The 11535-nt window shown below is 43.5% G+C and overlaps 1 protein-coding gene across 1 annotated transcript; it reads right to left on the bottom strand.

Annotated features, from left to right (window-relative positions):
• Positions 1-6509: 6509 nt before the first annotated feature.
• Positions 6510-7447, bottom strand: LOC105527209 (olfactory receptor 4D9). The gene has a single exon (XM_011963498.1). It carries the CDS (start codon positions 7445-7447, stop codon positions 6512-6514), a length of 936 nt encoding a protein of 311 aa, XP_011818888.1. The 3' UTR covers positions 6510-6511.
• Between the last annotated feature and the right edge of the window lie 4088 nt (positions 7448-11535).

Genomic DNA, 11535 nt, shown 5'->3' with positions numbered 1-11535 from the left:
TGCCCCTGAGGCTCAAGGGCCTCTTCTTGCCATTCCAGGATCCAGTGGAAAAGTCCATCTCACCCCTGCAGATGCCATTTTGAATGTAAATGTGGTTTGTTTGTTAAACAGATTACTTGGCACCAATATATCCACAGGTCCGATTTGTCTAGAAATAAAACCTTAGTTTTGAATGTGGTTTATGCAGCACTTCACTGATACCTATATTATGAAATTCTAAAAAGATGAAATCTGTGATAGACCCATATTAGTACATTTGACTCAGGCCCAGAGGTGCCAGTTCTGAGAAGACCTTGGTCTGGCTGGAGGATTAAAATTGGATTTCTCATGAGGCTACCGGAGCTTAAGCCTTGTAGCCCCTTATTTGTGGAGCCCAAGGCCCTGGGAAGACCCCTAGCAATATGCTCACATGGTCACATGTTTTGTAGAGCTTGCAACAGTAAAATATTATAACCACAATCAGCTAGGGCTCCTGTTTCTACTCTGACCTCCCTTCCATCACAATTCTTATTTTGGTGGCTTTAGAGAGGTCACAGGCATTTTGCGGATCTTGTTAAGGTGAGGTTGAGTTAGGATACACTTCTTTTGGATCTAGCAGCATGCCTTTATGTGATTTGCAGTCACTTCTGTACATTAACATCAAGATTTTCATGGGTCGGTAAATGATAGACATAGGATTAAAACTGAGTTTGACATTCATATGCTTAACAGTTAATCAATAAGCCTTGGATACCTTTACTTGAAGGTATGCTAATGTCTTCCCAGTCAACTTCCAGCGTTTGACCCCAGTTCCTACCTTCCTACCTGGCTCCAACACTTTCCGTTCCCTTTTTGGTTTTTCTTTTTTCTTTTTTGGTTACTGCCCTGCCCATACAGTGCTCTCCTTCCAAACTGAACTTTGCTGGACCATGTCTGTGCCCCTGCTCTTCCTCGGCCCCAGATGGCCTCAACCAATTATATGTATGCTGGTCCTTATTCCATTTTTATTACTTTAAATTGAAATATTAGCAACAGGCCAGGCGCAGTGGCTCAGACCTGTAACCCTAGCACTTGGGGAGGCCGAGGTGGGCAAATCACTTGAGTCAGAAGTTTGAGACCAGCCTGGCCAACATGGTGAAACCTCGTCTGTACTAAAAATCTAAAAATACAAAAATTAGCCGGTTGTGGTGGCAGGCGCCTGTAATCCCAGCTTCTCCAGAGCCTGAGGCAGGAGAATCGCTTGATCCCGGGATGCAGAGGTTGCAGAGAGCCAAGATCATGCCACTGCTTTCCAGCCTGGGTGACAGAGCGAAACTCCGTTTAAAACAACAACAATAAGGCCGGGCGCAGTGGCTCACGCCTGTAATCCCAGCACTGTGGGAGGCCGAGGTGGGCGGATCACGAGGTCAGGAGATCGAGACCACCCTGGCTAACATGGTGAAACCCTTTCTCTACTAAAAAATACAAAAATTAGCCAGGCGTGGTGGCGCATGCTTGTAGTCCCGGCTGAGGCAGGAGAATCGCTTGAACCCAGGAGGCCATTGCAGTGAGCTGAGATTATGCCACTGCACTCCAGCCTGGGCAACAGAGCAAGACTCCATCTCAAAACAAACAAACAAACAAAACGACAACAACATGCAATACCAGCATCAATCAAGGTAAAATAAAACTGAAAACAAGAAAGATATTGATGACTAAGGGGTTGATGAGTATCATCAGTTCATGGAGTGTTTAGGATTATTCAGTGCTCTGGCTGGGCTCGGTGGCTTACACCTATAATACTAGCACTTTGGGAGGCCAAGGCAGGCAGATTGCTTGTGGCCAGGAGTTCGAGACCAGCCTGACCAACATGGCGAAACCCTGTCTTTAGTAAAAAAAAAGTACAAAAATTAGCCAGGCATGGTGGTGGTACACACCTGTAATCCCAGCTACTCAGGAGGCTGAGGCAGGAGAGTTGTTTGAACCTGGGAGGCAGTGTTTCAGTGAGCTGAGATCGTGTCACTGCACTCCAGCTTGGGCAACAGAGTCTGGATCCAGCTGAAAACTAATTTGTGTCTATGTTAGCATTTTCATACTTGGGGAAAGATATCCAATATTGGAAAATAATTCAGAACATTTTTGAGTGGTGGAAATAGAACACAGGGAATGTCAATCAGCAAAGAAGAGAACATTGATTTCATTTTTGTTTAACTTTTATTTTAGGTTCAGCGGGTACATGTGTAGGCTTGTTACATGAGTAAATTGTGTGTTGCTGGGGTTTGGTGTACAAATTATTTTGACCCAGGTAGTGAGCATAGTACCTAATAGGTAGTTTTTTGACCCTCACACTCTTCCCACCCTCCTCCCCTCAAGTAGGCCCCAGTGTCTATTGTTCCCATCTTTGTGTCCATGTGTAAATCAATGGTTAGCTTTCACGTATAAGTGAGAACATGTGGTATTTGATTTTTTTGTTCCTGCATTAATTTGCTTAGGATCATGGCCTCCAGCTGCATCCATGTTACTGTAAAGGACAAAAATTCATTTTTAAAAATGGTTGCATAGTACTCCATGGTATATAATGTATCACATTTTCTTCATCCAGTCCACCATTGATGGGCACCTAGGCTCATTCCTTGTCTTTGCTGCTGCAAACATACAGGTGCATGTGTCTTTTTGTTAGAATGCTTTATTTTCTTTTGGGTATATACCCAGCAATGGGATTGTTGTGTCAAATGGTAGTTTTGGAGAACATTCATTGCTAAAGGAGCTTCTGCATTAACAAAACTTGTTTACAACAAGCCCATGAAAAGTTTGGGAATAAGTGAGAGTTGCCTTCGATGACGATTGTCTTCTTGGCCAATCTTCTTTGGGCACTCTACCCTAATGTTCTATCTCATGGGACCCTGTCCTTCTAGTCTACTATCATCCTAATCCCAGGGTTTACTCTGATCATTTCGCTCTTCCTTTAAGTTAAGAAAAAATTTCCCCCATCTCCTTCATTCTGGTTTGGTTCTCTGTGTGTTCTAAGGGTCTAGTCATCTTTCCAGCAAACTTTTTCTTTTTTTCTGAGACAGGGTCTCACTCTTTCGCCCAGGGGCGAGTGCAGCGGGGCATTCATGGCTCACTGCACCCTTGACTTCCCTGGGCTCAAGTGATCCTTCCACCTCAGCCTCCTGAGTAGCTAGGACTACAGGCGTGTGCCACCATGCTCCGTGGGGTTTTTCCATGTTGCCCAGGCTGGTCTGAAACTCCTGAGCTCAAGCAATCCACCCTCCCCGACCTCCCAAGGTGCCGGGATCACAGCCATGAGCCACCGCACCCAGCCCTGTAGCAAACATTTTTATGTATTAAGAGAATCCTTTTAGAGACAAAGTCTTAATCTTTGTAATGTAACCCAGTTGTGATTTCTTAGCAGTGAATCTCACATGTGGAAGAGATCACTACAGTTCATTCTTCATATTTTCTGCTTTCTGGGAGCAGAGTTTGATTTCATTCTCCAAAGCTCCCTTGCAGTTAGATGAGGCTATGTGACCAAGGGCTGACCAATGAATGTGGTCATAAGTAGTCACTCCGCTTCCAGGACTGTCCCATGAAGACGCACCCTTCCCTTCCCCATAATTTTTGTTTGTTTGTTTGTTTTTGAGACAGAGTTTCACTCTTTTTGCCCAGGCTGGAGTGCAATGGCACGATCTCGGCTCACCACAACCTCCGCCTCCCGGGTTCAAGCGATTCTCCTGCCTCGGCCTCCCGAGTAGCTGGGATTACAGGCGTGTGCCACCACCGCAGCTAATTTTGTACTTTTAGTAGAGACGGGGTTTCTCCATGTTGGTCAGGCTGGTCTTGAACTCCCGACCTCAGGTGATCCACCTGCCTTGGCCTCCCAAAGTGCTGGGGTTACAGGCGTGAGCCACCGCACCCGGCGCCTTCCCCATAATTCTTAATTCTCTCTCCCTTTCTCTATCTGCTGACTGCGTGAACAGGACTATGAGGATCTAGACAATGTGGAGCCCAAGACAGCATGAACATGTCCAGGCGAGGTGTCTCATGCTTGCAATTCTAGCATTTTGGGAAGCTGAGATGGAGGGATCATTTGAGCCCAAAAGTTTGAACCAGCCTGGGCAACTTAGTGAGACCTCATCTCTACGAAAAAAAACAAAAAAACAAAATTAGCCAGACACGGTGGTGCATGTCTGTAGTCCCAGCTATTCAAGAGGCTGAGACAGGAGAATCACTTATTCTTCATTCTCTCTCCCTTTCTCCATCTGCTGGATCATGGACAGGATTCTGAGAATCTAGAGAATGTGGAGCCCAAGATAGAAGAAGCTTGCCTTTCTGAATGACAGTGTGGCACTGTGCCCTCTTTCCGCAGCTCAGCATTGGTCTGTGACGTGAGCAAGAAGTAACCTTTTGTTGTGGCTGACTGCTTCGACTGTGGATGCTTTCGTTGCAATGGTTGGCCTCCTCTGATTGATAAATGTGTGCTAGCTGCTTTGGCTTGAGCTTTATCATAGTGGGGAACACAGTACGGTGAAGTCAATAGATCTTAGCAGAATATCAGTTGGATTGTCAGAGAAATCTCCTAGCATTATCCGTGTCTCTTTCACAACAGAGACTGGCAGATTCTCAGGTTCACCGATTAAACGATCATGCTTTTTATACCCTTTCTTTACCTTCTAATAGATTGAGTGGCACAGGTAAAAGGAGTGGTGAGATCCTTATGTACAGAAACAATGGGAAATTTGGGTCTCGCTAATCCTGCTATATAACGGGCAGTCAGTTGCTTCCCATGTGAGAACTTGGCATCTGCCTTTGCTCATTTTTTTCCCACACAATCAAAGGAGCTGTCCACAGCCTCAACAGTGATTCTTCTTTATGAACACTCTCACTAACAGCATTATCTCCTTCTCCTAGGAGGAAATTATGTCCTTGAAGTGAATTGGGGATTCTCTCTCTTCAACAGAAACCATGGGCTTGCGTTGTTCAGGTGGTCATAAATGGAGTTATTCTTCCCAACTTTTCTTTTAAAGGTCCAGTACCGGTATTCACCCCAAGAGTGTGTTACACCATGGCTGCACTGAGTTCATTGTTGCACAAATGTGGCACAATCTCGCTTCATTTTCTTCCTTTGCACATGCTGGTTTCTTTTTGTCTTTTCTTTTTTTTTTTTTTTTTTGACAGGGTCTTGATCTGTCGCCCAGGCTGGAGTGCAGTAAAGTGAACATGGCTCATTGCAGTTTCAACCTCTTCTGCCTCAGTCTCTCGAGTAGCTGGGACTACAGGCGTGCACCATTATGTCTGGCTAATTTTTATTCATTATTATTATTATTATTATTTTTGAGATAGAGTCTTGCTCTGTCACCCAGGCTGGAGTGCAGTGGTGCGATCTCGGCTCACTGCCAGCTCGGCCTCCCGGGTTTACGCCATTCTCCTGCCTCAGCCTCCCAGGTAGTTGGGACTACAGGCGCCCATCACCATGCCTGGCTAATTTTATTTTTGTATTTTCAGTAGAGACAGCGTTTCACTGTGTTAGCCAGGATGGTCTCGATCTCCTGACCTCATGATCCGCCCGCCTCGATCTCCCAAAGTGCTGGGATTACAGGCATAAGCCACCGCGCCGGGCCTATTATTATGATTTTTTGTAGAGATGAGGTTTCACTAAGTTGCCCAGGCTGGTCTTGAACTCTTGGGCTCAAGCGATCCCTCCACCTCAGCCTCCCAAAGTGCTAGGATTACAGGCATAAGACACCTCATATGGACACGTACATGTTTTCTTTGCTTGGATTGTTCTTTTCTGATATTTTCCCCCTTGAAAATGTCTGTCTACTGGCTGTTAAATGTCTTTGGAAACTCTCGAGTAACATCGTGGTGACAGTTTCCCCAGCACTTTATTTATTTTTTATTTTTTAAATTTCTTTTGAGATGGAGTTTCACTCTTGTTGCCTAGACTGGAGTGCAATGGTGCGATCTCAGCTCACTGCAACCTCTGCCTCCTGGGTTCAAGTGAGTCTTGTGCCTCAGCCTTTTGAGTAGCTGGAATTACAGGCATGCGCCACCACGCCTGGCCTATTTTTCTTTGTATTTTCAGTAGGGACTGAGTTTCTCCATGTTGGTCAGGCCGGTCTCGAACTCCCGACCTCAGGTGATCTGCCTGCCTCGGCCTCCCAAAGTGCCGGGATTACAGGCATGAGCCACCACACCCAGCCTGTTTATATTTTTTAAGAAGTATTTTGGGTTATGCCTCCAGGAAGGTGACTACATGTAATCTTTTTGCAGCAATCTGAATCCCAGTATTTTCAGGCATATAGTGTATGTTCTATAAAAATTTATGGAATGAATAATTGAAAGTGAGTAGGGAAAGACTTGAACGCATTTTGTCTTAAAGCAGTATCATCTACGTGGTCCCCAGCACATACTATCGAACAACTTCTTTTAGGACTTGATGGTAGCCATAGGTATCTCTTTATTTTGAGCATGAACATGCTCTTTTCCCATTTTGAGAAAGTGAAATTTACTGTCTATTTTTAAATATGGGTACTCTCTTACCCTTGTTGAATTAAAGCCTTTCTGGTTGTCCTAGCCGTTTCTTTAGTTTCCTCATGGCCAACTTCATTTCCTGATTCCTCAGCGTGTAGATTATAGGATTGAGCAAAGGGGAGATGACGGTGAAGGTGACAGAGATGGCGGTGTCTGTGGGGAGGGCAGTGAAGGGCCGGGCATAGACATAGATGCAGGGCACGAAATGCAGCGTCACCACAGTGATGTGGGAGGTGCAGGTGGAGATGGCTTTCCTCCTGCCTTCCCCAGTGTGAGACCTCAGCATCATCAAAATGACCATGTAAGATACGAGGAGAAAGAAGAATATAAACCAACTGACTAACCCATTATTTGAAATCATCAGCAGCTCCAGAGTGAAGGTGTCAGTGCAGGCAAGTTTGAGGACCTGGGGAACATCGCAGTAGAAAGTGTCAAGAACATTGGGTCCACAGAAAGGGAGTGGGAGCAATATAGAAATCTGCACTATGGAGTGGACAAAGCCCCCCACCCAGGAAGCCACGATGAGGGCTGTGCATCGTCCCCTACTCATGATGGTCATATAGTGCAGGGGCTTGGAGATGGCTATGTAGCGGTCAAATGCCATCACGGAGAGAGAAAAAATGTCTGCTCCCCCAAGAAGGTGGAAGAAGAACATCTGAGTGACACAGCCACTGAAGGAGATGGTTTTTCTCTCTGAGAGAATATCAATCAGGACCTTAGGAGCTGTGATGGAGGAAAAGCAGATGTCAAGAATAGACAGGTTGCGGAGCAGGAAGTACATGGGCGTGTGAAGGTGAGATTCACAGGTAACTGTAACCATGATGAGGAGGTTCCCCATCAGAGTTGTCATGTACACCAAAAACAGGAAGATAAATAAGACCCAGCTCAGTTCTCGGGACTGAGTAATTCCCAGAAAGATAAATTCTTTCACTCTGGTGTCATTTCCCTGATCCATTGAATCACAGATCCTTTATCAGGTTCATCTCTGGAAGAAATAACAGTGCAGTTAAATTATAATAATATGTCCTAAAATCTAGTGTGGTCTTTTCTTTTAAGTTTTGGCTTAGAATTTGGAGGAAGTTCTTTTCTCTGTGCACTCACTGTGTCTGCAAGTCACTATGCCACCACTGGATGAAAGATTACCCAAGTTTTTGATTCAGTCATCCAAGGAGACAAGGTTCTCTCATGGCTGCTGCTGAAACAGAGGTTGCAAGTCTGTGAATCTATTCAATTGTACTTTCACTATAAAATCTGACACCTACAGTAATAAATAATAGGAAGAAATCTGAATATATTAAGAATTTCTGTTCATAAAGGCATCATTATGAGAATTCAAAGGTAACCTGCAAATGGAGCAAGATATTTACAATACGTTTATCTGAGAAATGACTCACATTCAGAATATACAAAGAGCTTCTACAAATCAGTAAAAAAGCTGGATGACCCAACCTCAAAATGGCAAAAGGTTGAAAGCAATACTTCACAAAAGGGATATCCAAATGCCAATTTAACTTCATTAGTTAGAGCAATAAGCCACAATATACACACCAGAATGGCTAAATTGAAAAAGATAAAAACTGAAAAGATGAAAAAGTGGTGGTGAAGATGTGGAACAATTGGAGCTCTAATACGCTGCTAGTGGCTGTGTAAAATTGGTATAACCACTTTGCTATTTGAATATCTCTGCTGAGACTGTATATAGATATAGTTTTATATATACATAGGAGGATATCTATATATCTACATGTATGATGATGTATCTCTTTTAAAGGATCTATCTGTATATCGTTACCTATATATCTCCTAAGTACATATTTCTACTTCTAGAAAATATGTACATATGTTCATCAAAAGACATGCCTTAGAATATTCATAGCAGCACTGTTATTTTTTATTTTTATTTTTTGAGACTCTGTCACCCAGGCTGGAGTGCAGTGGTGAGCTTATAGCTCACTGTAGCCTGTAACTCCTGGGCTCAAGCGATCCTCCCACCTCAGCCTCCCTAGTTGCTGGGACTTACAGGTGCCTGTCACCACACCTGAATAATTTTTTTCTTTTTTTCTTTTTCTTTTTTTTATGCTGGAATAATTTTAACTTTTTTTTTTATAGAGTTGGGGTCTCCCTATGTTACCCAGGCTGGTCTCAAACTCCTGGCCTCAGGTGATCTTCCTACTTTGTCCTCTTAAGGTGCTGAGATTACGAGCATGAGCCACCACACCTGACCAGTAGCACTGATTATAATTTCTTCAAACTGGAAAATGACTCAGAAACCCATCAACAGTAGAAAAGATAAACAAATTGTGTTACATTCACACAATGCTATACAGCAATGGGAATGATTTACACTATACATAATAATGTAAGTGAATCCCAGAAACATAATGTCGTGCTGAATAATCCAGCGACCAAAGAGTATGCACTCTTCCATTTTATTCATATGTACAAAACTGAAGGGAGCCTAAGGGAGGCTTCTGGGTGCTGGTAATATTCAGTTTCTTGCTTTGGGTGCTGGTTTACACCAGTAGGCATATTCTCCTGGTGTAAAAACATTCATTGAGTTGGCCGGGCGTGGTGACTCATGCCTGTAATTCCAGCACTTTGAGAGGCCGAGGCGGGTGGAGGCCTGGCCAACATGGTAAAACCCCATCTCTACTAAAAATACAAAAATTAACTGGGCATGGTGGCATGTGCCTGTAGTCCTAGCTACTTGGGAGGCTGAGGCAGAGGTTGCAGTGAGCTGAGATCATGCCACTGCACTCCAGCCTGGTGACAGAGCAAGACTCTGTCTCAAAAAAAAAAAAAAAATTCATTGAACTGTACATGTATGTGCATTTTTCTGTATGTTAGCATATTATACTTCAGTATAAAGTTTTAAATAGCAAACATATAACATTTATCATTTATAACACTTTATTCTCATGGTTAAAGAATGAATTACATTTAAAGCAAAATTTAATGGACAACTCACTTTTATAACAGATATTTTTATAGTTCCGTGGTTATAGTCTTCACCAGCTATCATCTGAGAGTAACCTTTTTGTTGTGTTGTTTTTTTGAGACAGGATTTCACTTCCATTGCCTAGGCTGGAGTGCAGTGGTGCAATCGTGGCTCACTGCAACCTCCGCTTCCTGGGCTCAATTGATCCTCCCACCTCAGCCTCCCCAGTAGCTGGGACTACAGGTTGTGCCACCATACCTGGCTAATTTTTTTGTATTTTTATAAAAAGACTGGGTTTCACCATGTTGCTCAGGCTGGTCTCGAACTCCTGGGCTCAAGTGATCCACCTGTCTGGACCTCCCAAAGTGCTGAGATTACAGGCAGGGGCCACTGTGACCATCCCAAGAGTTACCATTTTATTTTTTACTCACGTATGGATTTTAGGTGTTCTTAAACTTTTGTGTTATGTAGGTGACCCTGGTGTCCATACGTAGTTCTTTCTCTGATTCTGGCTTTATTTTTTTTTCCATTTTACTCTTCTAAACTTAGGGAAAAAAAGTCCTTAAAAGACTATGCTTCCCTAAGCAGCACTCTTTCTTTTACTCACGCGGAAAAATAAGAGCTGTCTTTCCCATTCCCTTGGTATTTATTCAGATTCTCTCAATCACCCCCTAAAGTGTTTATGTCAACAACATGGGGTGGCAAGAATAAATGTTCAGAATAATCACCACAGATTTCAAGTCTCCAGAATCCTTGAAGGAAGAACTCCCTACACTGTACTTACCAGGGCTGGAAAGTGAAGCAGTCATCTAAGAAGACATCTGTGGTTAATCTGGAATGCAGACACGTATTTTAGTAAATGACAGCAGCCCGCTCTAGGAACTTTCTTTTGGATATTGCAATGATCAGTTGATAGTTTTCAAATCTTCTCCTCAGGAAACCACTGTGACAAGCCTAAGAGTGTCCTGTATCACCTGTCCTCTCCTTCCCTCCCCTCTTTCTTTCTCCTGTTCTTTACTTTTTTCTATATTCTTTCTTATTTCCTTCCTCTATGTATGATTTCCATAACACTAAGGTGGTCTTTTTGAGGGAAAGGTGACTCAAATTAGATTCTTTCCTTAAGAAGTTTACAGTTAAGACAGAAAGAGTGGGCGGAGCGCAGAGGCTCATGCCTGTAATTCTAGCACTTTGGGAGGCCAAGGCAGGAGGATCATCTGAGGTCAGGAGTTCGAGACCAACCTGGCCAACATGGTGAAACCCCGTCTCTACTAAAAATACAAAAATTAGCTGGGCTTGATGGCGTGTGCCTGTAATCCCACCTATTCTGGAGGCTGAGGCAGTAGAATCACCTGAATCTGGGAGGCGGAGGTTGGAGTGAGCTGAGATCATGCCACTGCACTTCAGCCTGGGCAGCAGAGCAAGACTCCATCTCAAACAAAACAAAACAAAACAAAAATGTAAATTAAATTAATTTTTGTGTGCAGTTGTAAATATAGATATTTATATTATAAACCTATACTGGAAGAATATACACCATAATCCTCAATAAGAAATCCAGTCATCCAAGCATCAGACCCCACGGATTCCATGCAATTTTCAAGGTCTCAGCATTATAGAAATGTGGGCAGAACGATGGAGCTCTGCTTTGCTAATTTTTTGTTTGCTTTTAGAGAACACTTATGGGGTGATTCTCATGTGTTATACCAACTGCTTCATTTTATTTTATTTTATTATTATTATTTTTGAGATGGAGTCTTGCTCTTGTTGCCCAGGCTGCAGTGCAGTGGCATGATCTCAGCTCACTGCAACCTCCATGTCCCGGGTTCAAGCGTTTCTCCTGCCTCAGCCTCCCAAGTAGCTGGGGTTATAGGCGTCTGCCACCACGCTCGGCTAATTTTTGTATTTTTAGTAGAGACCGGGTTTCACTATGTTGGCCAGGTTGGTCTCGAACTCCTGACCTCAGTTGATCTGCCCACCTCGGCCTCCTGAAGTGCTGAGGTTACAGGAGTGAGCCACCATGCCCAGCCTCCAACTGCTTCATTGTATCTGTTTCAGAATATGTAATATTCAGGTGAAATAGATATTATTATCCTGATTTTATAGGT

Source organism: Colobus angolensis, unplaced genomic scaffold, assembly GCF_000951035.1.
Source record: "Colobus angolensis palliatus isolate OR3802 unplaced genomic scaffold, Cang.pa_1.0 Scaffold61, whole genome shotgun sequence".
Lineage (NCBI taxonomy): Eukaryota > Metazoa > Chordata > Mammalia > Primates > Cercopithecidae > Colobus > Colobus angolensis.
Note: the sequence above shows the minus strand (reverse complement) of the source record. Positions and strands in the feature narration are given on the sequence as shown.

Coding starts and splice junctions, on each gene's coding strand:
- LOC105527209 (XM_011963498.1), bottom strand. CDS start 7,447: ATGGATCAGGGAAATGACACCAGAGTGAAAGAATTTATCTTTCTGGGA.